Source organism: Leuresthes tenuis, unplaced genomic scaffold (assembly GCF_036924035.1).
Source record: "Leuresthes tenuis unplaced genomic scaffold, fLeuTen1.0.hap1 SCAF_16, whole genome shotgun sequence".
Taxonomy (NCBI): Eukaryota; Metazoa; Chordata; class Actinopteri; order Atheriniformes; family Atherinopsidae; genus Leuresthes; species Leuresthes tenuis.
The window spans coordinates 15,961,358-15,987,485 of record NW_027325370.1 but is presented as its reverse complement, the minus strand read 5'-3'; the positions used below and the strand labels follow the sequence as shown (position 1 = coordinate 15,987,485).

Sequence of the window (26,128 nt, the reverse complement as noted above, 5' to 3'; positions counted from 1 at the left end):
TCAAGAAAATCAATTCCAAACTTTTGCAAAAGCGTTTACATGTCACTATACAAAGTGGTAAAAGCCGAGATCTCCACTTTCAAGTTTAATTTCTGTTTTCTCTAGTGGGCAAAGAGTCAGTGGAACAGCATCATAAAAATGATAAAAAGTACAATCTGCTCCACTGTATTTCAACTTTTCAGAGAAGCACTTCACTTTGAGAGAATTTATAAGAATGCTTCAGTGACTTTAGCCCCAACTTAAACAACGTAAACTATTCTAGAAGCTTGATGTGAAAACTCCCATCCCTGAAGTTTTTGACCCCAGAGAATTCCTCTCTGAACCAATATAAAAACTAAGAAAACTCTAGTTGCTAATTAGGACTACTTTAAAGAAGGCTTCTTGACACTTAATATTTATTCATGCATTGCAGTGAGGTGTAAGGAGTTCGACAAATTGTTCGCTTCATAAATTTAGGTGTCAAGACTTGAGGAGTACATACTTGAAAAAGTGAGGAGGCCTGTGTGTGAGCGCATGGTCAGCAGTAGGTCCAGCAAGCAGCTGAAGCCCCTCATTCTTCTTCATTAGCGTTGACCACTATGGGGCCAACTGTTTCTCTCTCGCGCTCTGTTCATCTCTTCATCCCCTGTCCATCTCTACCCTTCCCCCATGAACACAAACCTCATTCTCCCTGCCTTTTACCCCCAGATTTTCCTCCTATGTCTCCCACTATCCTCTACCCCCTCGCCTCATGCCTCCGCCAACCCACTCCAATTATTTGTCCGACTCCCTCTGCACCGTTTGCTTCTCTCAAAAGCTTCTTTTTTTCCCATCATCTGCCTCCACCTGTTCCACCTCCTCCTCTTCACCCTATTCTCCTCCCCAGAGTATATCACCAATTTCTCCCCTTGCTTCTTCAGCTCCTATTTGCTTAGTTCCTAGTTTCTTTCTTCCCTTTTTCTACTCTCATTTCACATTTTCTTCACATTCTCATTTTTAATTTACTTTCTTGTAATATCTCACAAATCAGCTCTTTTTTTTTTCTAACTTTGCTCTTTGTCTCCATTTTGAGCTTCCACCTGTCAAAACACGATATGAGATTTTAATTCAAAGCTATTTTCCTCTTACTTCATTGCACTCTCTTTTAAAGGTCTTTCTGTTTCTTTGACACTGGTATTCTACATGTTACAGCATTAACAAACAGTCTGTAGTATTCTCTGTATCTATAGTATCTATTCTGCTTAGATATAGTCCTCAACAATCTGTTTATCTTGCGTCATCTTTGAGAAGACTGACTGAGCTGCTGTGATCTTTGTGCCTGCATGACTCCTGCTCAATCAATAACAAAAGCCAAGGTAAAAGAAAAAAAAAAAAAGGAGAAAAAAAAAATCAATATTAGGTTTTACAATATACTGCTGTGACTCAGCGGCTTTGCCAAAACTTGTCAGACTAGCTATAGATACGAAGTCATTATCAGTATTGTCAATAGAATTTTTCGTTTAGAACATAATCGTTGTGAGTTGATAAATTACCCCCCCCTTCATTTTCAGGAGTGCTAGAAACAGGGAATCATACTAGCATGGGAAGTCTCATTGAATCGGACACACGTTTCTGCATCAAGGCTTTCCAACAGAACACTGTAACCAGAGGATCAGTGTTTGCCCGTCAATCGGGGGATCGTGCTAACTGAAGAAAATCTCCATCGTAAAATAATGCTGACTAAGCCTGCTAAGTGGAGTAAGACGGACAGTACATATAATTTGGTATCAGTCAAAACCCTTCCCTGATATTTCATACTTTTCTAGCCTTGAAGGGCAAGTCTCTCAGCATGTCCGACAGTCTAAGAACATACTGTTGGTCTGTGGATTGAGCTGTTCGGTAAGAATAGAGAATGAAATGAAGATATCAATCACTGGCCTATGCACAATAATCCAATTTCAATGCAGTCTCAAAATGTTTTAAAGCAACCGCAAGTTTACATATAGTCTTGCTATGTTGACTTTTCAAATTGCGATTTCTTAAAAATATGTAAATGAAAGCAGCTTAATAAAGAATTTGGCTGGATTATACTTTGTTACTGTGTATACTGTGTTACTATTTCTGAGAAAGATACAAAATGATGGACCGTTGAAGCAGGTGCAGCGCATCTTTGCCTTTTGAGAGCTTACATTTCATGCAGTTTTGGTTGGTTGGTTATGGTCAGAATCACATAGTAACTTTTTTTCTAAATGGTTTACACTGTGTGAATCAGCAAAATTTTCAGTAGTCTCGAACACAGAAACAAGACTGCTCAGTTAGCACATAATCCAACAAAATCAATGGCGTATTTCGCAACTATAGAAAAAGTGAGCCAGAATTAAATGGAATGGACCTTTTTTTAACCCCTTCATTTGGCTTGGGGATTTCTCATTGACTTATTTCTATTTTTATTTGTGTGTTTAATTTGGTTATAACAAACAGGTGAACTAACCTGCAAAGAGACAAATGGCTAGAGTCACAAACCTCAACCTTGGCTCTGTCTTTGTGGAGAAATAACATTAAGACTTTTTTTTTTTTGCTGCAGTAACCAGTCTAAAAAAATTGTTCAGAAAACTATTTGAAACATCGGAGGATAGCTTATCTGGCTAACTGTTATCCATCCATCCATTTTCTATACCGTCAATCCGTCGGTCGGGTAGCGGGTGTGCTGGAGCCTATCCCAGCAGTCATTGGGCGAAAGGCTAACTGTTATTTATACTCTATAATAGCAGGTAGCATGCATTTTTTCAAAGAACAAAGAACACCTATATCCGTTACATCTTCCAATGAACAACCCCAATTCGAAAAAAGGTTGTAACACTGTAAAATGTCAATAAAAACAATACAATGACTGGCAAACTGTATAAAGCAGTGTTTTATTCACAATAGAACATAGAAGACATCAAATGCTGAAAGCAAGAAATGTTACTATTTTTTAGAAATGTTAGCTCATCTTTAAATTGATGGCAGCAACACGTGCTGAAAACGGTTGGGAAGGAAACACCTTATTAGGCTAACTGGCAACAGGTTTAGAACATCACTGGGTATAAAAAGACCACCTTAGAGAGGCAGAGACTTTCAGAAGTAAAGATGGGCATGGGTTTAGCAATCTGGTACAAAAAACTACAGCCACTGCTAAAAACTACATCCACAAATTGTGGAGGACTTTCAGAATAATGTTCTTCCGTGTGAGATTGTGAAGACAATGTGTGAAGATTATTCTCTCATCAAGAGACTCATCCAAAAATCCATATATTTCAGGCCCTCAGGCAACACTGCAATTAAAACAGCCATGATTCTGTCATGGGAACCACTGCATGTGGTCAGGAACACTTCCAGAATTCACTCTCTGTGAACACCATGCCATCCACAAAGGCAGGTCAAAGCTCTATTATGCAAAGAAGAGGCCATATGTGATCATGAGCCAGACATGCTTCTGTCTCCACTGGTCCAAAGGGTGAGGGGTCATGTGGTTTGTTAACAGCACTCACTTCAAATGCCTGCATTTCTGGTGGTATGAGGTGCATCAGTGCCTATGGAATTGGCAACTTACACATCTGCAAAGGCACCATCAATGCGAGGATGTCCAGGTTTGAGGTGTTGAGCAGCTAGAATTCTATTTCAGGCAAGAATAGGACAACATTCTTCCCCTAAGAGTCCAGTTACTGGTCTCCTAAGATGCCAGATGTTTTTGGCCAGTTTTAAAGAAGAGGAGATGTTAATCAGTGGTCCTGTCCCAACGTTTTTGACACAAGTCTGGCGTCAAATTCAAGATAGGCTTAGAAATCAAAACCTATCTCTGTATAGTTTCTTTTTTCCTTTAAAAAAACAAAACAAAACTATACAGACGCATTCACTTAAGCCCTTTTCACACCGTGGTCACACCTTTTTGTTTAGCCGCTTTTCGTGATTTACACTGACTAAACAACAGTGGTTCAGCTCCGCATTAGTTTTTGCTTACATACAGCAAGCCGGCATCCCAGAAGCGCCCGAGTGACAACGGTGTCATTTGTGTGCAACAGTGGTGTCTCCCATTGAACATATGCACATCAATTCAGCTCTGTGACAACCTCGGAATCCTTCTCTGCGGTTGCTTTAGCGGCAGATCAACGTCTATCCCCAATTCAGCCTCTGCATTCAGCACAGGACACCAATGTGAAACAAGGACACTTCAGTCCTGCCTTGAAACTTATTATGTCAAAAGGGCTTTTGAAATGCCTCTTTCAGGCAATGGCCAGTCAATTCACAGCCAATTTATAGCCAGTGGGGTCATGTAGGACCTGACAGAATTGGCTGGGAGGTGAATAGCCCATGCACGAAGCAATTCTAAGTAGCTACATCTGTGATTACCAGAAAACAATGGCAACACAATGGGGAAAAAATATCAATGTCCAAATCGCAGTCTCAATCACTCCCCTTCTTTTCACCGAAATGTTTTTCCAACTCTCTGATTCTATCGCTCTGGTTCTGTTTATCTCTTGCTGTCTCTTCAGTCTGACGGGCAGCTTTAACTTCAGGAGTAACTCCCTGGGCATTAGACCCAAAGACAGCTATGCCTGTAACCCTCAGCAGGGCCTCGCTCTGTACGTGACTGTGTGTGTGCCGAAGCAGTTGGCCCTGCTCAAGAGGGAAAGTAGTAGCATCCAAAGTTTCACAAGTCTGAACTAGCAACCAACCAGATTCTTCCCTTATTGAAGCTCCACATTCATTTGTAATTTCAAAATCTACTACTTAAATGCTCTTAATCTGCTCTTTTTACCTTTCCATTGCTTTATTTTCTCTCTTTACGTAGTCCCTGTTTTGTACCCGTCTGTTGTGACTTTTCCGATCTCCTTCATACCATTTTTACACTTTCCCTTGCCAGTCTGCCCCTCTCTTCATCTCTAAAACCGATCACAACCAGTTGGTCTCTGGGGTTTGCGCTAAATGACTTGTGAATCCCACCAGGCATGCAGACAGTGTGTGAGTGTTCTGTATACGTATTTGCCTCAGAATGTGCAGATAAAATAACGAGAGAATCCCACCGAGTGTCTGGACAGCGTGAATACGTTGCATGTAGCAGTGCCCATGTCAGGCTCAGCTTCCCAGTAGATAATGAGTGTAGGTTATTTACTTCAACTCTGCAGGCTCTGTGCGATCATACTCTCATTTGCCATCAAACACACACGCGCACACGCACACAGAAGGATGGTAGCATAACCCAGCAGGGAGACAGCTGCGATATGCAGGCCTGTCCACTGACCTGCTGTGACACTGATCAAAACACATCACAGTTGATTCTTTGGAATGACAAAACAGGAACAGACCCAAATTCAGTTCTCGTTAGGTCCTCTTTCACTCATCTAAGAGCTACAGAATGAAAAGTTGACATTTGTGTGTTTTATATTCTGAAAACCTTCTTTTTTTTTTGTGAGATTTCTCTTACTTACTGTGATGCCCTCTAAAAATGTTTAAATGATCAGAACTTAGGTTTGAAATACAAAGGAAATGCTTATCAGTTTTGCTTGTAACTAACATAAAAACCGAAATGAGAGCAATTACAGTCCAGATTTATGGAAGGGTTCCTTTTTTATGGTACAATAATTGTCATGCTTTGCACAGAGGGAAGAGGAATGATGTTTTCCTTTATAAAATGCACATGGAATCATCCCAACATTATTTCGCCGCAGTTTCACAGACATTTTTTGATGGGTGAATTTAAATTCTAAATATTTTCCTCTTAATCATCAGTTCACTTCACATGGCGAAGAGTATCACAGCATACGTGATCTACTATCAGCTGAGTCCATCAGGAGTTGTCTGACTTGTTCGATAGTTTACTGCTGGGCATTACTTTAGTAAATATTGTAAAAATGTTTATGCTTTTCAGGACATGCTTTTGTCCCGGTCTTGAGCAGAGGTTTGATTGGCTCACTCATCTTCCCCGATTCTCAACATTGGGAGTGCTGAGACTGCTCTGTAGTGAATATAGGGAACTAACTCCAGGTAAGACACATAATGCTCATAAGTACATCACACTACTCCCCCTAAATGAAAAAAAAAAAAGTGCAAAATTGATTTTATTGATCATGTGACTTCTAAATGTAACCATTTAAAAATAAAGTGACTAAAAAAAAGTCAGTTTCTTTGTGGTAGTCTGAGCTCTGTTTTTGTGTGTACTTTTATGAGCACTATGGCTAGGTACAGTATGCTCTCCCACACACTTATAACATCATTGAAGAGTTTTGTTTTCAAATTTATGTTTGGTTTGGATTGTAGCCTGTATCTGTAAGACAGATAAAAAGAGCTCCGAGTTCATGGTTGAAAAGGGAGCTGTTGTACTGTCCAATGATACTTTGACCAAAGTATGTCAGACAGTTCGTTTAGTGTTTCAGGAAATTGTGTCAAAAAGTCTCTTAAAACCTATCATTTAGGGACTGGAGGACATCTTTAGCAATCGACATATATGAAACAGTGGAGTCCTATTTGTTAATGCTACATTCAGCAGAAAACTACAACAACTGAAATTGATTTGTTGATCTCTAAGTCTTATATTCAACCTTCAGCAACGCATCTATCTGACAAACTTCCCCAGACTGACAAACAAAGTCAAACAAAGGCAAACAAAGTCGGTTAATATTCTACTCTAAATATATCTATTGGAAATAAAATGCACGTGGACCTTAATTAAACAAAGGCATACTACAACACTATTAAAAGGTAGCAATAACTGAAGAGAAATAGTGTGTTACAGAAAAATAATAAGCTTCACTGCATTTTGTGTCGCCCATTATATTTAGTAGGTTCACAATCTAAGCAGCTGCCTCTCCACAGGAAAATAGTTATCAGTTTGAACTAAAGTAACTCTGACAGCTTTTAAAGACACAAAACGAAGGGAAAACTTTTTTTAAATTGACAGGGTGAAAGTCAGACACATGCCTTTGGGGGCAATCAAGAGGAAAGACCCTTGATGTGTAGGTTGACGCAGGCATCAATGTATAAAGCTATTCACGCACCACAAACACACACTCATGTAATTCTATATGATCTGCAGCTATCTTTAAAGGACTGTCTTCAAAGAGTCTCCGCTTCACTCCTCGTTATCTCACACCAGCTACTATGTGGAATACACTTTCACACAAACACACACACACACACACCATGCAAATCCTCCTGAGGTCATTTGGTTTTTATATGTACACAAATATAAGAACATAAACATTGCTGTGGTTCAGGTGATACCAAAAGAGCACCTTTTCCATTAGTACAGCAGTAGAGGAATCAAGGGAGCAAGTTGATGATCACATGTTGTATTGCTGTATTCCAGGGAGAAGCCGCAATGCCCCTAAGCAATGCAGAGGAGAGGTGAGCAGAAACCAGCGTGAGGCAGAGTGATACGCAGTTTGGGTGCATGATGAGCAGCTATACCTTCAAATACCTTTACCGCACAAAGATTGCAAGTGTGGGCTTCTTCTATTATGTCCTCCAGCTGCTTCACTTCCACCTCTTCCTTGCATTTTCACCCTAACTTTCTAAATTTCTCACTGCTGCAGTGATGAACAAACTTGTGAGGCTCGCCTTTGCGGCTGAATAATACAACAGAAGGTCCAATCGAGTGTTGGAGTACACCAAAAAGGAAAGTACAAAGGCTACATTTTACAGAGTGCATGCATAACTGCGTGCTCTTGTGCGGTTTCTCCAGACTCAGTAAATCCATGACTGCTCAAAGACATCTCTAACGGAGGGATGAAGACAAACTGACGATTCATCTGTTGAGCTGCATAACTCATAAGACGTGGTCAAAAGTGATCAGACAAATCAGCAAATAGAAACTAACACCCAAAAAAAATCTGGCTGATCGTTCATTGAAGTTAAGTGTTTCACACTTTTCTTCTAAAGTCCAATCAGAGAAAAGTTATTCAACTTTTCCTTAACCTCAAATAAGTTGAGAGAGAGAGAAAAAAAAGTTTTACTCCTTTTTAGTGCTCTCAAGGTCATTCTATATTCAGCTCCTCAGTTTTATTCTAAGACTTAATAGTAATAGACCACTGATTAGGACACAATACAAAGGAAATCTAAGACTCTGGAAAGAGTTACACTGAAATTAGAGGAACAGTTGAGTCCCTCTTTTTTTAGTTTGTCAACCAATTAGAGGCTAAATAGAAACCACGAAGCTTTGGTAATCAGTATTTACCTGCAAATATATACGTATAATTATCTCCAATAACTCTCAACGCTTGTTGTTAAAACATTGTATAGTTGATCTTTGGGTTTTGACATAAAGAAAAATTCTAGTGAAATTAGGCTGCAATTAGGCTGACTCGTATCTTTTTTTTTTACTATGGTGAGATATTGGGTGCAAAACATTAAGTTTTGGAGCTTAAATACATAAAATTCTTCCAAAACACTTAACAAAAAAAAAAAAGAAAAAAGCATTCACACTGGCCTTATCATTATGCAATTCCATTTCAACTCATACACACAGTTTACAGTGTGAGCACTTTGCATCCATACCCTTACAGAATTCTAATGATGAGACTGCAGGCATCATCGCAGCATCTGGCACTACATTAAGTTCCCGTCAGTTCAAAGCACACATATCGGTGGCAATGCTTATGTGATCCAGTGCAAACTCACATTCTGAATAAAATCAAAAACTTTCAGTTTCACTATCTGGGAAAATATCTGGTATTAAACTAATTTTTCGTCCTTTTCTTCACCTACTGTAAATGAATTTTTGCCACCCACAACCTCGAATTAGTACCAAAAAAAGTGAAGTTTGAGGTGACAAGGTGAGCTTAATTTTATAGCAACGACAACTTTGATACTGACAAGCTGGCATTCTCAGTGTTGCGAGGAAAACAGCTTTGGTAGTGTGGGGGGGGATTATTTTGCACTTTTCATCAGCTATTCACTCTGAAAGCTGTTTTAATGGCATGATTTCGCTATGTAAAAACCTATAGTGACAGCACTCAAAATCCTAGCAATCATTTTCTTTACTCTTGTGACTTCAACATCCTCCAGAATATTCTTGCGATGATGAGAAAATATGTGCTGCTCTAAAACTAAACTGTTCAGACTGCATTCTCATGTCTTATAACGACTCAAATCAAGGGTTTTAATTGAGAGGCCCGAGGCAGGTTGTTGTTGTCATTGTTAAAGCCAATTTTTTCTGAAGCCAGTCTTCATAATTCAAGGTAACACTAAAGTGTTTAGTGTGTAACTGTGCTGATGGTAAGATTGTGTGGACTGATCAATACACTACATTTTCAAGGTCTCTGCCACATCAAACTTTCTAAATGGCACCAGCGAACCTAGCGAGGTGACGCGAGTAAACTTTACAGGTATGGTTTCAAAAATGTTCTCAAAACTTAACACCGCACCTGAAGAAGTTCAGTTCATGTGGACATATATCAGAGTGCTGATTTCTGTTGCTTGCCAGCTTTGAAACACGTATTAAGGAATGCTAAGCTGAGCCACACACAGCTACATATCTCAGGCACGTAAAGTCATGTAACATCAGTGTTTGCTGACATTTGCAATGGCTCAAAATTCACCACAGCGAAGCTTGGGCGTACACTTATAAAATCCAAATTGAGAAATGCAAATTTGGAGTAATATGGCATCTATCTATCTATCTATCTATCTATCTATCTATCTAAAGTATCAACTCAGTGTCCCCATTCCTAGCCTGTCGTCTTACTTTGATCCCAAACCTTCAAAGTCTCGGTCTTGTAGTTCACTCTCTCTTCTCCATGCAGGTGGTCTCATCAACAACATTAATGGATACATCAATTATATGGTGCTTTTGGCACCTTCAGATTTTTCCCAGCTCCTAATTCCATCCCTTCTAGATTTAAAAAAAAAAAGAAAATAAAATCTCTCACCTTCTTTGCAGCATTTATACACTGCATGTATTCTTTGGCCAGGTCTGAACATTGTAAGGTCTGGTCTCTGTTGTCCTTGTAACAGGATAAAATCTGAGCCTGAAGGCCAGCACACACTGCAGCTGTATTACGAGACCTGCAACAACAAAAAAAAAACAGACAGAGATACGGTTCAATGAAAACAATCCTTCTCACTCACACTGTGAATTTGAATTTGAACAATTCTTTTTTTTCACAAAAATTGAAAAGCAAGGATCATCTAATATAATAGATAAAGCGCATGTGAGACTAAAATAAACAGAAACAAAACCAAGAATGAACACTAACTTCAGAAGGCGATGGGGTTTTCTTTGACTGGGAGAGCTATATAGGTGTTAAGGGCTTCTTTGCAGGAGGCTTTTTAATCAAAGAGCGTTGTTTATTCAGTGGATGAAAACTTGGAGGGCTGCCAGCAGATTAAAGCTCCAGACTGCTTCCGAGGGACTTGCATGCACTAATATGCACATGTGGCTGACTACAAGCCCTAACATAGAACAGAAAAGCTCAGAAGAAAACTCATATAGGAGACCGACTTCATTCTCTTTGAAAAATGCCATTACTTAACCTTAAATTTACACAGTAAATAACTGTTTACAGCTATAGTTGTCAAAGTCTCCTGTACTGACCCTTTAAACAAAATGTTCATTGTGGGTATTTGCTCATGATTCTGACTTATTACCTTATTATTAGTGGACAACAGCCACATTAGAAGATTAATTAGATTAATGTCAACATGGGAGATCATTTTATTTCAAAATGTCCTAAAAGTGCAGCCAAAAAGCTTCAAAAAGAATGTGTCTATTTCACACACGTCAACTCTGCAGTTAATTCCATCTTAACAGAATTTGATGCTCCCTGTGCTGATTTTACGGTCCACAACTTTACTCTTGGTGTTGTTGTTTTTTTTTCTACCCCTCTACTCGTGTTGTTTCTGACCGAATCGGCCAGCGTATTCAGCTGAAAAGCTAAACGGTCTTTTAAAAGACAGACCCAGCTGATTAACACACAGTGGAGCAGGCGGAGTTGCTGCGGACCATTAACAGATTATAGTAAGGACAAGTCAGTGTGTGGTCACTGTGTTCACAAAGTTAGTTTTTCAATGCTCGAACTCCGCTAATTTGGTCCTTCTAAACTTCGCTCAGCAATTAATGAACTGAACTGAAGCAGGTTTGAAAGAAAGAGCCGTGTTTCAGAGAGCTGTTAACTGCCGGGTGTAAATTTGACGAAAACAGTGAAGATATGAAATCTTTTGTTTGAAAGGTTTGATATGTCGTGATGCATTTAATGTCATCATTATAACATTGGTCTATGACTCAACATCGGCCAAAAGGTGAATTAATATGTCGCATATCTTGGAAAGGTTTTCATTGCAGGGTACCAAACTTCCTTTTTACTTTACGTGTCTTTGCCACATGAGAAAAGATAAACTAAAGAAGTAAAAAATAGAACAAAGAGTAAAGCCATCTGATGAAATGATCAAAAAAAAATAAAAATTCACATCTGCACTGATGGGAACCTCAGTGGAGTCAGTGGTACGTGCTTCATTGCAAATCATATAATTAGTGCTAAATCACACTTAATTGAGTGGGTAGGATCATTCTGATCAAATACAGCAGAAAAGTGAGCTTTGAGAGATTGAATTAGCTGAGCCTAATTTGATATGTGGGCTGTATTATAATTTGTCTTTGCCTGTCTATCTTTGTGATTGTTAACTATGACAGGCTTGCTGCCTGGGCGCATTGCTGTAATGGATTCTGACTGATTGAGGCAGAGAAAAGCACGTTATGTACGCCCACACAGGTGCAGACTGGCACGTGCACAAATACACACACACTGTCATACACTTTAAACGCCAAATAACGGCTAAATGCACACGAACACGTTTTCCTTCATGCCGACAAGTCGATTTTTACACAGCATAAACACTTTCACGACGAGGAGCATTTAACACCAGATTTTAATTGAAAGACAAATTAAAGGCTCATTTTGCCTTTGACTGTGGAGGAGAGCTGACCCCGTCGTTTCAATTACGGCATATCAATATCCGCACAGGCACACTCACACACTTTATCATCAGTGGAAGTATCGTGGACGTATTGACTGAGTTTATCTGAGCGCGGGTGAGGAAGGTTAAAGAGGAAAATGAACAGAGATGGAACGAAAAACAGACAAAGGGAGATGAAACGATGAAAGAGACAGAATAAAGCATCCACTGGTGCTTTTTTTTTTTTTTTTTTCCCCAGAAGATTATTGTTAAAAAGATGACAGCCTATCAGATTACTCCGTTCCTCCACACAACCCCAGTGGTTTAATTTGTCTTCTTCCACTCTCCGTCTTCCCTCTAACTCTGTCTTCTTACTTTCTTACTACCTCGCACACCCCCTCCGTTTGAGTCACAGCACTAACAACATAGACAGTACAACACCAAGGCACGTTATCTGTCTCTACGTTTGAGGCTGCCCGAAAGATAAGGAACTCGCCTTTAATTTGAAATAAATGGCCTTCATCAGGGAAGTCGAAGTCTCTCGATAGTGCCAGGAGGCTTATTAAAGGCGCTTGAAGCAGAAAATTGCTTCAGGTGCAGCAAAAGCTAAAGCTCTGCCCACATGCTGCAAGAAATTGAAGGTGAGGCCTTAAATCAACAGTATTAACTGAAGCACTTACAGAAATAAATAAAAAATAGAGACAAGTGTCAGTGGTGGGGGCTTCGGCTTTTGTAGCTGGAATGAGGTAATGTTGCGGCCCTGACAGTCCACCCTGACAGAGCCGTGTACGTTGGTTGCGCTTGCTAATATGCGTGTGCTTCAAAAGCGTTTTGATGCTGAAGAAAAATAAATACATTTTTGGGGGAGCAGTAAATATGACAAACATAAACAGTGAGATTAGTTGCCTAATTAATGGCGCTGTCCATTATTTTTTAATCTCGAGCAGAGAAAGCAGAGGCGTTCGGAAACACAGAGGCCTCAGACTTCGCGACGACACGGCTTACCGAAACAAAGAGAGGGATAGAGGAGTAAAAGCAGAGAAATTGGAAAATGTCAAAAAAAATAAATAAATAAAATAAAAAATTTAAAAACGCACAACAAAAAGCAGAAGCCTCTGGCAAGGCTACAAGACTGATAAGGATGCTTTTATCGCCTCTAAGCCACGCTTCTCTGCGAGTTAAAGTGTGATGCTTTTGTGTTCTCCTTAATGGCTTTGGCTAAACACATGAAGCATCGTTTGTCCTGTGTGCCATTTTATTTCTGTCTTGTTAACTACAAAGAAGCGGCATTTCTACTGTGCTTTAGGCTAGTAATTAGAAAATCTTGTTAACATCTCGCAGGAAGTAGCGCCCAAGGAGAAAAAAAGAATAAAATAAAAAGAAAATCAAGAAAATCCAATGCAGTGACTTGCTTCAGGACGAAGTCTGTTGCATCAGCAACACACAAGGCGTATGTTGTGTAACAAATGTTGTCCTCTGGTCCCATATTTCAGCATTTTTCAATGATACTGTAAATTCTAGCATAAGAAAGTAAAATTACACGGAATTTAGTCACTGCCTCAACTTTAAACTTTTTTTGTTCTCATATAGGTGATGCTCCAGTTATCTTATCTTTAACTAATACGACACGTCATGAATTGATTAGTCGCGACAAACTGAACTGTTGCTGACCACAGTATCATGATTTGTTTGTAACTATGGTAACATATGGATCAGATTGATCAATTAAAGGGGATTTTTGGGATTTTAAATTACAATCAAGCCCAATTTTTCTGCTAACATGTATTTAACTCAACACACAAGATCAGACAATCTGCTTTGGTTCTGGAGGGGACATCAGCAATTATTTAATATGAAAAAATAATGATAATGATAAATTTAGCAAAAAGACGAGCCAGAGGGAGAAAAAAAACTAGCTTGGGTTTGTCTCCGTGAAAAAAACAGAGTGAAACTGTGTCCTGTTAATAAGGTAAGATAAGACAGATCTTTATTTGTCACCAAATCATTATTCTATTATTTCATCTATTACTTACTGATTTAAACATTACATTGAACTGACAATAGAATACATCTGGATTGCCATGAGAAGCTGTGTGGACGATAATTAGAGTATTACCACTTATGAACTGTGTATTCAGGAGGCTGACTGTGAACCTCGTGTTGTTCTGGTCATGTTGTACATTTTCATATGGATGAAATTAAGTTTTTCATTCTAACTGAGTGGTGCTGTGTGGATTTAATTTTTTTTAAAGGGGAAACAGAAGATTTTCAATTTTCTCAAAACACCCATGTTAGTTAGTGCTCGGCCAGATGTCAACATAACAAACCCTATATTGGTTCAATTGCAACTAACTAATGTTAAAATTTGTGAAACCAATCCTAATAAATTGAGACGCAGCCTTGTTAATTCAGCTGCATCAACTCTATTAGATTAGGTTTAACCAACCTAAACATATCACGTTGAAACAACATTAACTTACCGCTGAAAGAAAGCCAAAATGACTGTGTGGAATGATTTACTTTTTCATTTTTTTTTTTTTTTTTTTACATTTATCAAACAAGGATTTACTTCAAATGCTTGATTTACTTACAACCAACTAGAACAAATCATTTAACCACTCAAAACACTACGTTAACGCAAGAAATATATATTTAGTCAATAAAACGTGCCTATGTTGACCTCATGACAGGCACAAGTGCAAGGCCGAATCCCAACATACCATCACGCTGCAGAGGCTCTCCGACTGGATTTGAGCTCATTGTAAATGTACGGAGATTAATTCGAAATGTTTAAACCTTCTAATATAATGTCCTATAGATTATGCACTTTTATGTTGAGGATCGGTATTCTAAAATTAGCAGACTGCGAAATAACTCGTCAGTTTGTCTTCTGTTGACAGACTTTTTAATCTAATCGTTAATAGCCAGTCAGACCTGTCAAATCTACAGCCAGGAAGAGAGTCCTTTACATTAACAGTGCTCGCTTTTTACTTTCCATCATTGCGTACTGACCTAAGTAGTTTTTCCTTTTTCCTCTGGTACAGCTTTTACACTAGTTTGTTGTTCAAAGTACTAAATCTCTCTATTTTAAACCTTTGATATGTTGTCTTTGCATCTGTTTTGCTTTTTTTGGGGAAAATACAGAAATACAAAAATAAGCCCACAATTTACTTCTGACATTCCCTCATTACCAAGTTGTATCCTTCATAGATGCTATTCTTTGTTTTGAGTCGTTATGCTCAGCTAAACTCGCTGGCTCTAACCTTGTTTTTAGCAAACATAAATTAAAAGTGGTTCTGAAACAAAATGAGCACATTTCCTTAATAAATGCATTTCCAAAAAAACCTTAAATTAGCTTATGATAAACAAACTACTGCAAATTGAAACGTTTTGCACTAATTTGTAACATCCAAGATTTGCAAACTATTTGATAGGTTCAATGATGGAAAAAAAAAGAGATGACGATGATGATGATGAAGAAACAGGTCCATTCTTATCTGGTAAGGCAGGCATTGACTTTTGACACGTTAGAGGTTCAGAATTCCTGAGCAGATTGCCTTACCATTGCTGGTCTGTATACTACTGGCAAGGTGAGGAAAAAGAAAAAGCAAGAGATGATAACAAGAAAGCGAGTGCAAGAGAGGTGAAGAGGAAAACAGCTAGAGAGAAAGGGTTGTTTCTTATCTCCAGCTTGTAGCTTGTATGTACCTGCACCTTGACAGTTTTTCAATCGACTGCAGGTACACATCCTGTTCTTCCCTATCTTGTATCTGTACACTCCTTCACTCATCCTCTCCCATCCCTCCTTCCTCGTCAGATCCGCAACCAGGAGGAAGAGCCCTCTATAAACTAGTACTCAGACTTCCCTTTCCCCACTCGTAAAACACTGACGAAGAGGCAGAGCAGGTTGCTACGGTGGCTCAGATGAATAACGTAGCTTCTAGAACAGAAATTTCATTTCATCTAGGAACTTTTTTTGCTGCCTCAGATATGCTCGGTTTTAAACTACCTGCTTAAAACCCGCAGACAAGTGAAAAAATGGAGAACTATATTTTCAAATATGAAGTCGTCGTGCATTGCACAGCATCCCATTTCCCATCAAAGGAAACTATCTGTATCCTTCTTTTGAAAAGATTATTTTCCTTCCTCTTTCTTCTCGTTCCTTTCTTTAACTATCGCATTAATATTTCCTCCACTTGTCTGTCGTGTGCAAACTGCCAATAGTAGCTTGGCAGAAAATATCTTCTCACCTCTTTAATTATTCATTTCATATGTTACAATCAAAGACTGTTCTCGGAAGTGCTAATTGCTCTACCTGGAGGGTGCAAAGGCCCCACAGAAAAGCACCAGTTGGCTCAATTGTCTTCAAAGCATTAAGTAATTGTACTTTGGCTCTTTGAACAATGCTCTTAAATTTACAATAAACGTATTAGATATCTGATTACTTAATGGCCCTTTGGGTCTCTTTGTGCTTATGTTTCACAACAGGAATCGCAAAAATACTCGGTGCATAGCTGCTTTTTGTGCTTTTTGTCAAAAGCACCTGTTAAACTCAGATGGATGATGGATTTTTAATAAATTCTGACGAATAACCCTCTATTGACTGATCTGCTATTAACATTTTCACAGCACTTCCGGTGTATGCTTGAATAATTTCTCTCAAATGCAAGATTCATTTGCATTTACTCTGAAGTCAGCACTGAACTAGCCAGGCAAATTAGTGATCAAAGCGTTTGAAGACAAAACTTTATGGAGACATTTTCTCAAACAGTTCAACAGATGTATGTGTGTGTGAGTCTTTGACATACTTTGAATGCTTCATCTTAAATTCTAAAATTACACACCTGAAGCTCAGGGAAGAGTTGGGAGATAGATGATTGCTGTGTTAAAACAAACGATAGGATGAGCTTACTTTTCTGACAGCTGTAAATATAAATATAGCATCTGACAACACTTAATAACCTCATGACAGATTTCCTTTAACACGTTTTCTCTTTTCTGTGAAGAACAACAACGAAAAAAAGGGGTAGTTGCACAGTTGTTTTCCTCCAGCTAGGTGTTAATTCACTGAACCAGACACTATGCTTTTCACTGGTTCTTCTGTCACAGCACCGCTACAATTTAAAGAGCATCAAGTAGTCAGCTTTTGAACCTGGACTCTGGACTTGGCCTGCCAATGTTTCCAGCTACTTTGCTGAGCGATCTCTGCAGGATGGAATCATCTGACACGGGCTGGGAGAATCTGACAAAAAGTGGCTATTAAGGCTTGCTCAACGACTACTGCAACAGACAGCCGGAGTAGTTAAAATGCCTTGGACGCTGACCTAAGCAGTCTATTGTGGGGAACTGTCTTGCTCGTCTTGCCCCTCAATCTAATACTATACTCTGAAGTATAGGTGTCTTCCTCGTACGTCCGTACACAAAATGTATCTAGACTAAAAAGACAACTATTCCCATGCTCACGTTGCTTTCACTCCATCTGTAATAACACAACAAGCCTGTCAGGTTAGCTGATGCAAAATGCCATTGCTAAGTGGATGTCGGTTAGGGATAACAATCTCTGCATCAGAGAATGTCAGTCCCAGTGGGTCCAGCTGCCGCGCAGACCATTGCCAAGAGACATCCTCTTATTGCAGCTGCTGATAAATAGAGCATATATGTGATGAACCATTGAGCTGAGCTAACTAAACTATTGCAGATATCTGTTTCAGTTTGTTTGACTGCTGCTTACGAGTTCACCTTACAAAAAAAAAAAGGGAAGTAATGGCTAATTTACTGCAGGAGCGCGTGATGGGAACAGAAAAAAAGGAAATAAGGTGTAAAGAGGTAAGAACTGACAACAGATTTAAAGAAATAATCAGTTCCATACACACCATCACACTGTTTCAGCCAGAATTTTACTGTTTGTAGTTCTAAATCTGCTGTCAAGATCAACTCTCTTTTTTCTTTTGCTCCACCCTTATATTCCGTTGTAGAATTATTCAAAATGCTAAATTACTAGAATCTAAACAGGTACTATTATTTGGGAAAATGTGTCATTATTTGTGCTTCCATCAGCCGATGAGATCAGTATTTATAGAGTGCATAACATGAACGATCAGACGTTTCCGCTTGTAGAGGACAAACGGGTCAAAGACTCGGCTAAAATGCACTTCGCGACTGGATAGAAGTTTTTCTTTCATGAAAAAAAAAAAAAACAACCCTTTTTAATGGAATTACTACCTGAAGGATAGCTAAGAAAAGAAAAAAAAAACTTGGGTATAGAAAAGAGACATTAAAACACAATTTCAATTTGCTTACTTGCAACCAATAACGCATTTCAAACAAAGGAGGGTATAGCAAGTCAAAGAGATTGTTAGCAAAGTCACAGAAGCTGCTCTGTTATTATAGTGCCACAGGTTGAAGACTTTTCTTCTCATCTTCATCTCTTTTAACACACACACACACACAGGCACTGTTCTTCCCCAAACTCTTGAGAGCTGCCAGCTCCGGCTCAGTATTTACTCCAAGGATTAAACTGTGGATTACCACATCACACACATGCACTCACATACCAGCACATATATACACATACTTAAACAAACACAGAATACCAAGGAGAGTGGAGCTTGAGGGGGGTTACAACTCACCCATGTCTTATTCTACAGCAGCTTTGTTCTACAGCTCTGCACTGAGAGAAACTTCAATCAAATAGTTTGAAACTTAAAACCATCGTCTGTCGACTTCTCAGTAGCTCGGACATCTGAAAACAGCACTACATGGTGCATGCGTTACGGTTCTAAATGTTCAACCGACACGTCTCTGTTACACTATACAAGGATTGTTGCATAGTGTTGCTCATCTACAAAATACTGTTTTTATATTTTTAAATATGCCTTTTGTAATTCATTTTTGCCTTTTATTTTGAAAGATACAAGGACAAATACAGTATATAATGCATCAATCAACGAATGTGCTCATGATTTGAGTGCTACTGCAACAAAAACGAGGTTAATCATTTAGCTATTTTCTCTTTTTAATTGTAAATAGTAAGGATAAATAACCTGACCAGAATACTGAGAGCTCTTTGTGCATCTTGAGTCCTGCGCTACTGCAGAATGACCTGTTGGGTATGTAATTATGTTTATGTTCATGCATTCAGCAGACGCTTTTATCCAAAGCGACTTACAAATGAGGATATAACATTACAGCTAACATCAAAGCTAACAATGAGCTACATAGAAGGAAACCACTAGTCAGACTCTGTCAGGGCTGAAGAAGAGCTGGGTTTTCAAGAGTTTCTTGAAGATAGACAGGGACACTTGGTAGGTCATTCTGCCATCGTGGAACGACACATGAAAAGAGTTTGGATTGTCTTAAGCGTGGTGTAGGCGCCGCTAGACAACAATCCTGTGACGACCGGAGTGACTGAGTTGTGACATGAGAGCATTCAAGTAGATGGGAGCCGTTCCATGAAGCACTTTGTAGGCTAACATCAGTGACTTGAATTTGATGCAGGCGGCTAAGGGTAGCCAGTGGAGCTCAATGAACAGAGGGGTGAAGTGGGCTCTTCTCGGCGCAGAACCGCCGCGTGAAGTGGGCTCTTCTCGGCGCAGAACCGCCGCGTTCTGGACCATCCGCAGAGGTATCACACCACAGGCTGGGAGACCAGTTAGGAGGGTGCTGCAGTAGTCAAGGCGAGAGATGACCATACATGCTATCTGCCACTTTTAGAGCCTTATTTATAAAGAACAACTTCTGTTCAAACCCACACGAGTGGCGACGGGAGAACATCAACGCGGTTCACCATCTCAGTTTCATCATTTCCCAAATGGATTCCTGTGATATGTTGGCAGGCCGCACAAAGATTCTGCAAAAGAATTTTGACGACCAGAAAAAAAAAAAAAAAAACAGAAAAGTGTAATTCTAATGTATCAAAAAAGTTCAGCGAACAGTAAGTTTGTACTGTAAGCCGGTATAGGATTAGAAATGGCAACAGTAAAGCCATTTATGCATTGAAATTCAAGAGATAATCATTTCTGAAACAAAATATCCTACATGTACAATTTAACTGTAACATGCAGCTAACACAAAGTTCACAGTGACCTCCACAGGAAGGATGATCAGGATAGTGCTGATTGGTAAAAAAACAACATATTTTTCTATGTGATGATTTGAACTAAAATGCAACTAAATTGTCCAACTTTCTGACTACAAATTCAGATGATTTCTGTCACACAGTAACATTCATTCAAGAATTTTTGACACCACATGCACAGACATTCCTTTAACCCAGACACCCTAATCCACTCATCAAAGGAACACCCGTGAATTCACCTGGATGTTGGGATTAGACTCAATTGTGTCATGAATGAGAGCCTAATCCACTCCTCTTGAAACCTATCAATTTACCTCAAAGGCAGTGCCATACAGGAAGTTGAGAACGTTTCATCTTCGCAGATAAAACTTTGGTGAATTAAGGAAATCCCCTTTTGTCTCCACATAAAAACACACACAAAAAAACACCAAAACAAGCAGAGGATTAGATAAATGGCTATACAATATTCACCAGGGGTAAAAATCACCAGCTCCTCATCATCAAAAACATGTTGGGGCTCTTTCAAATCTGACTGCTTTCCTAATCTGCTAATAACAGCATGTGTTAATCTAGTCTGCCATGGAAATGATCAGCACTTTATGTGGAGTGTACGTCACAGTGGGAGAGCTTGTTGATCGACTACTTTTTCTTTTGACACAAGACCGGAACTCAAGGCTTAGGTGTGAAAGTGTAGTCGTTCAATATTGCGAGCTCACTGTGGTGTGGCAAAGTTTGGGATCTTCTTAATGAGTGAGGAGAACGTAGGATGCAATATCAGCATAACTTAAGCAAAGGTTGCATACGAAAATTGTGCAAAACCTATTGGTGCGGTCAAATATTAAAAAAATTACCTCCTATCGTCGTTTCCTAAGAAAAGATGATTGGAAAAATTCCTTTTGAACAAGATAACCATGATGACAAAGACACAAAGCTGTGATGTGGGTCTGCTCCACTTAAACTACAAATGTTCAATAAATATTCTACAATAAGTGCCTTAGATACTTAATCTATTGCAATCTTATCACATTATTACACAAAAATGATGTCATATATATCATGTTAAAGACAGTATATAACATTACTTTATAATAAATTACTGAAAAAAAAGTTCTATATTGTGTTGTCACAGGCTCCTTATACACATCCTCCTGTCTTCATATTTATCTACATGAACCATGGTTAATATCCCTGGAGGAGAGTAATCGGGCATCGCTATGACAGTTGCGGCTGCAAGGAGTGATCTCTTTTCTTTCAGAAAGGATGGTCCAGTGTATCTTATGCTAAAGGAGATAATCAAGGAAGTATTGGAGCTCCTTTCCATAGTATTTAGAGAAGTCCAACAGCTGTTACCAATGTCATTTCACTAAATTAGGATGGTTCCTAACTATTAATCCTCTGAGCACTTCTATCCTTGTTCACAGCCTGGTCACCTCCTGCACTGATTACTGTAACTCTCTCCTCTTTGGTCTTCCTCACAAATCCCTCCATAAACTTCAGATGGTCCAGAATTCAGCCGCTCGCACGATTACCAAAACTCCCTCTTTTTATCACATCCCGCCTGTCCTACAGCGGCTGCACTGGCTTTCGCTTGATTCAAGAATAGAATTCAAAATCCTCCTGAACGCATTCAAAGGCATCCACAACCTCACCCCTCCTTATGTCAGATCTCCTGCACACTGCCATCCCCTCCCCTTCCCTCCGGCCATATCCTCCTCCATCCACCTCACTGTGCCCTCCAGTCGTCTCAGCACCTCGGGGAGTAGAGCATTCAGCCGCTCTGCTATCCAACTCTGGAATTCCCTCCTACCAGACATTTGTAATATTGACTCTCTCCCTCTGTTTAAATCAAGACTCCAAACTCACCTGCTCAAGAAAACACACTCTCTGAAATGACTGTATTCTGTCCAACTGTATTCTATTTGTTGATTTATTGGGTCTGTTTTTAATTGCACAGTGTCCTTGAGTGACCTAAAAGGCGCTTTTAAATAAACTATATTATTATCAATAGCATCATTATCGTGATTATCTGACGGAAATCACTGCATGGGCTCAGGAACACTTTCAGAAATCATTGTGAACACAGATCACTGTGCCATTCACAAAGGCAGGGTAAAGCTCTATCGTGCTAAGACGAAGGAATATGTGAACATGATGCATCTTCTCTGGGTGAAAGTTAATGCAAAATGCACCGAGGCAAAGTGGGAAACTGTTCTGTGGTCAGACAAATAGACATTTTAATTTTTTTTTTTGTAAATCGTAGACGCCACTTCCTCCAGCCAAAGGAGGAGAGAGACACTCTGGCTTGTCATCAGCCCACAGTTCAAAAGCCTGCATCTCTGATGATTCGGAGGTGCATGGATCTAGCAATGGATCTATGGCAAAGGTATACACAGGTTTTGGAGCAGCATTTGCTCCAATCCAGATGACATCTTTATTTCAGGGAGGACCTTGCATGTTTCAGCAAGACATTGATGGGCTGCATTCTGAATATATGACAACAGCAAGGCTTTTCAGTGGAAAAGTCCAGGTGCTTTCACCAAATAAAATGTTCAGGGCATCACAAAATATGACAAAGGAGACCCAGGACTGGTGAGCAGCCAGAATCCTATATCAGACAAGAATGGGACAACGTTCCACTCCCGAGGGTCCAACAACTTGGCTCCTCAGTCGTGATTATTGGGAAAACAAGAGGGGATTCTGCAGTGGTAAACATGACCCTGTCAAAACCTCTTTGAGATGAGCCGCTGCCATCAACTACATCTCACTCTCAACATCTGATATATTCTCTGTTATATTCCGAATACAATATTGGTTAATTGGTTTTGTTTGACAAACTTTTCTGGATGTGGTTTTACCATTTGCTTTATTCTTCACTTAAAAATACATTAGGCTTTGTTTAAAACCAATTTGGTCTCGTTTCCGCAGCCACTAGACCTTTATAGTTTTGCACTATGCAAGATGCTTTTATTTTAATTAAGAAGCACAAAACTACGTGAAGAAAATCCAAGTTGCAGCAAGTTAATAATAAAGCTGTCACAACAACAAGGGGAAACTTCATGATAATGATTAAAAAATAAATAATAAAAAAAATAAAAAAAGCCCAAAACAAAAAATCCTGCCTTTTGAGTGCTGATAAGAAGATTAATTTTATTCCTGCATCCATGAATACCTGCATCTTCTAGTCAGTTTTTGAAGACTCTTGACATTTAACAAACAATTGAAGGTCTGGTTTCTAATTCAAATCACATCTACGTGCGATACAGTCGGCAGAGGCATTAATTAGTGATCTTCTTCTAGCTGTGGCTCATCGCAAGTCCACGGTGAGAAGTGAAGATGGGGAAGCAGGCTTTTGTTTCAATTCAGCTTAATCAAGCAGCCAATTAAAACAGTTACCACATAAATCAGTTTGCTCTAGAGCATGTTTGCATTTAACTCACAAACAAAGATCACCATCTTCTGCTGTTTATTAGTGTGTGGATGCAGTTGTGTATGTGTGATTTGGTGAGAGCGTGCCAGAGGCTCCGGGCTGTGATAGCTTCTTACGCTGAGGCTATGAACTGGTTCGTGTTTGTGAAAGCGGACATATGTGGGAAAGTGCATGTAAATACATGTGCACATGTTGTCAGACTATCATATTAAGGGTTATGGTGAGTATGGAGTACTGGAGTAAGTGGGCTCATCTTCATATTCAGGCTCATCTTGACTTTATGGGACACATTTAAAAAGCTATTAATGCATTACGTTTAATATTAGATTTATATGTCTATGTCTGTGTGTGTGTGTGTGTGTGTGTGTGTGTGTGTGTGTGTGTGTGTGTGTGTGTGTGTGTCACCTGAAATTTTCTTCCGTCTTAGAGGCAGCTTGGTGGAATTGTTCTTTGCTCTCCTTGAATCTTTCCAAATTCTAAAGAGTTCGTCACAAAAACAACACAAGAGGGACACAAACAATGATCATTAGTGAAATCTGTTCTCCCAGTCTTGTGGGATAAAAAAGCCTACTGGAACACACACATTTTGTCCAGTTCTGTGCAGATAAATACAGCCCCTGAGATGCATGTTTGACCAGTATGACAAAAAGTTATTTTTAAATGAACACTATTACAGAACCAGGTCAGCTGTTAGAGCTTTTAGCAGCACATCTTTAATGGAACCTGCAAAGTAAACACAGTAAATATGAATCAGTCTAAGCATTCAATCCCAAACAAACAGCAAGACACCTTTCAAATAACCAACTTCTCCTGAATCATATTTAACTCATCACTGTTAATCAAATAATTTCCATCTTCCATTTTATCTCTCTGCATTTTATTTTCCTCATCTGTGGCAGATTTTTCAGTGACTTTCTCTTCTTGTTACTCCAAGGTAACGACTTAAATCTAAACACACCAGCATAGTCTTATCATAACAGTTAAAAGCACGAGTTGTCGAGGAAAATTAGGTGAAGCCAGCCTCTTTCAGCTAAACTAAAGCACGGCAGTGATGGGCCGCATAGCTCGACATTTTCTTTGAGGAAAATCTGGAATTCTTACTTTGCTGCCTGCCTGGTAACGACCGAAACTCAAACACAGAGGCAGTGGCATTATGATAAAACAAGCAGCTAATCTGCAGCAACTGCAGGCTCTCCTCTGCTGATCCTCCAAGCTTAGGCCTTTCAGCTCTGGGTATTCCCCTAAATATTTACCCAGCAGACTCCACCAGCTTGGGAATGAAGCATGAAGGGAAACAAAAAAAAAGAAAAGGCTACATGGCAGGTAAAAGTACAAAGTGGGAGAACTAGCAAAAGGCATGACGATGAGAGGCAAGAGAGATGAGGAAACCCATGTGCCCTGACTACTTGTGGTTGAATTAGCCTCTATTACAGTAAGCCTTGATATACGTACATTATTGGCGCACATGCAGTTTTTTTCCTTTTAATAAATGAAAAAACAAAATTTGAGTACCGGCGTTTTAAAACGTGCCAAGGATGGATCTTTAAACTGTGCCAAGCAATGTGAAGCAAGTGACAACAAGTGGCAGAGGTGTAGCCATTAATGGTGGAACAACCGGTGCAACTTCGAAACAACATTTTTCTTTTTTTTTTTTAATAGTTTCATGAAAAAAGTTGAGCAAATAAACTGAATTGGCTTCTCCCAGAAAAAAAAAGCAAAAAAAAAAAGCAAAACACCCATCTAAAGCGTGCAGAGCTGTGCGTGGTCACTTTTTTAGTGGACTCGAGGCATTCGATTGCATTCTAAGTGGGATAAACACAGTGGGAAGTCATGCAAAATGGCACCGTGGTCTGGTGCAGCATCTCAAATCAGAGGCTGCGCATTTATTCGGCTGCTTGAATTTCACAATCATGGCTGAAATGTCCCATTTTCAAAGAAAATTGCACGCTCGTGTCACATGTGATGCTTTTCAAAATTAGCATGTTTCACAAAAATAAACAACATCTTTAGAAACACAAAACATAAAAAGAAAGTTTTGGCAACCTAATCTAAAGAAGTACAAAACTTACCAAGCTTAAATCAGCTAGTGGTATGTTATATTGGACAGTCTCGAGTCCAGATTTGAGAAAATGTTGCCCGTGCGTTTATGTTTTCTGTCAAAGTTGCAGGCATGTATGGTTCTGACAGATGGATCTCAAACACTTTCAAAACTTTCAGCACTCAGGTTGCCATCAGTTAAATTAGAGACATCCTTAATTATGGATGTCAAATATATTTACCAACTCCGGGAAGTCAAACAGTTTTAGAATTCGTGCCACATCTGCAGTATTCCGAGCGAGCTGCTCTTACAAGCAGTGGGACATCTCAAAAATAAATTCATTTCATCTTCCACATGAATTATACAAATAAGACAATCAGTGAAAGCAGAGAACAGTTTAGATTTCATCTCACCCTCCGTCTCCACTTTTAAATGTCGACCTTTTTGTAGTGTATAAATGCATAATTCAAGGTTGTCAGTTTTATATTTTGAATATGGACAGGCTTTTTTTTTTTTCCTTTTTGGCTTCTCCACCCAGGATGCCCATACATTCCAGGATCCGCTCCAGCAGGTACATTTTCAGGATGCATTGTTAAATGCGAAAACTGAACCCCCCCCAAGATGTATTAAGTCAGCTTCCTTTTAAGAATATCATTTCATCTCACTCGGAGAAGGAAATGGTGGCATTTGTAGTTGCCAT

At 39.3% G+C, this 26,128-nt stretch overlaps 2 protein-coding genes across 3 annotated transcripts in view; both read right to left on the bottom strand.

Moving 5' to 3' along the window:
- LOC140271456 (histone deacetylase 7-like) overlaps positions 1-26,128 on the bottom strand; it is a 167,780-nt gene that overhangs the window by 19,028 nt on the left and 122,624 nt on the right. The gene's annotated exons all lie outside the window — the stretch shown is intronic.
- chchd6a (coiled-coil-helix-coiled-coil-helix domain containing 6a) overlaps positions 1-26,128 on the bottom strand; it is a 74,278-nt gene that overhangs the window by 14,054 nt on the left and 34,096 nt on the right. For both annotated transcript variants that reach the window (XM_072367482.1, XM_072367483.1), the window contains 2 exons: positions 23,796-23,866; positions 9,864-9,999 (listed from right to left, as the gene is read on the bottom strand). In XM_072367482.1, the coding sequence (XP_072223583.1) occupies positions 9,864-9,999; positions 23,796-23,866 (207 nt within the window). The remainder of the gene's footprint in view (positions 1-9,863; positions 10,000-23,795; positions 23,867-26,128) is intronic.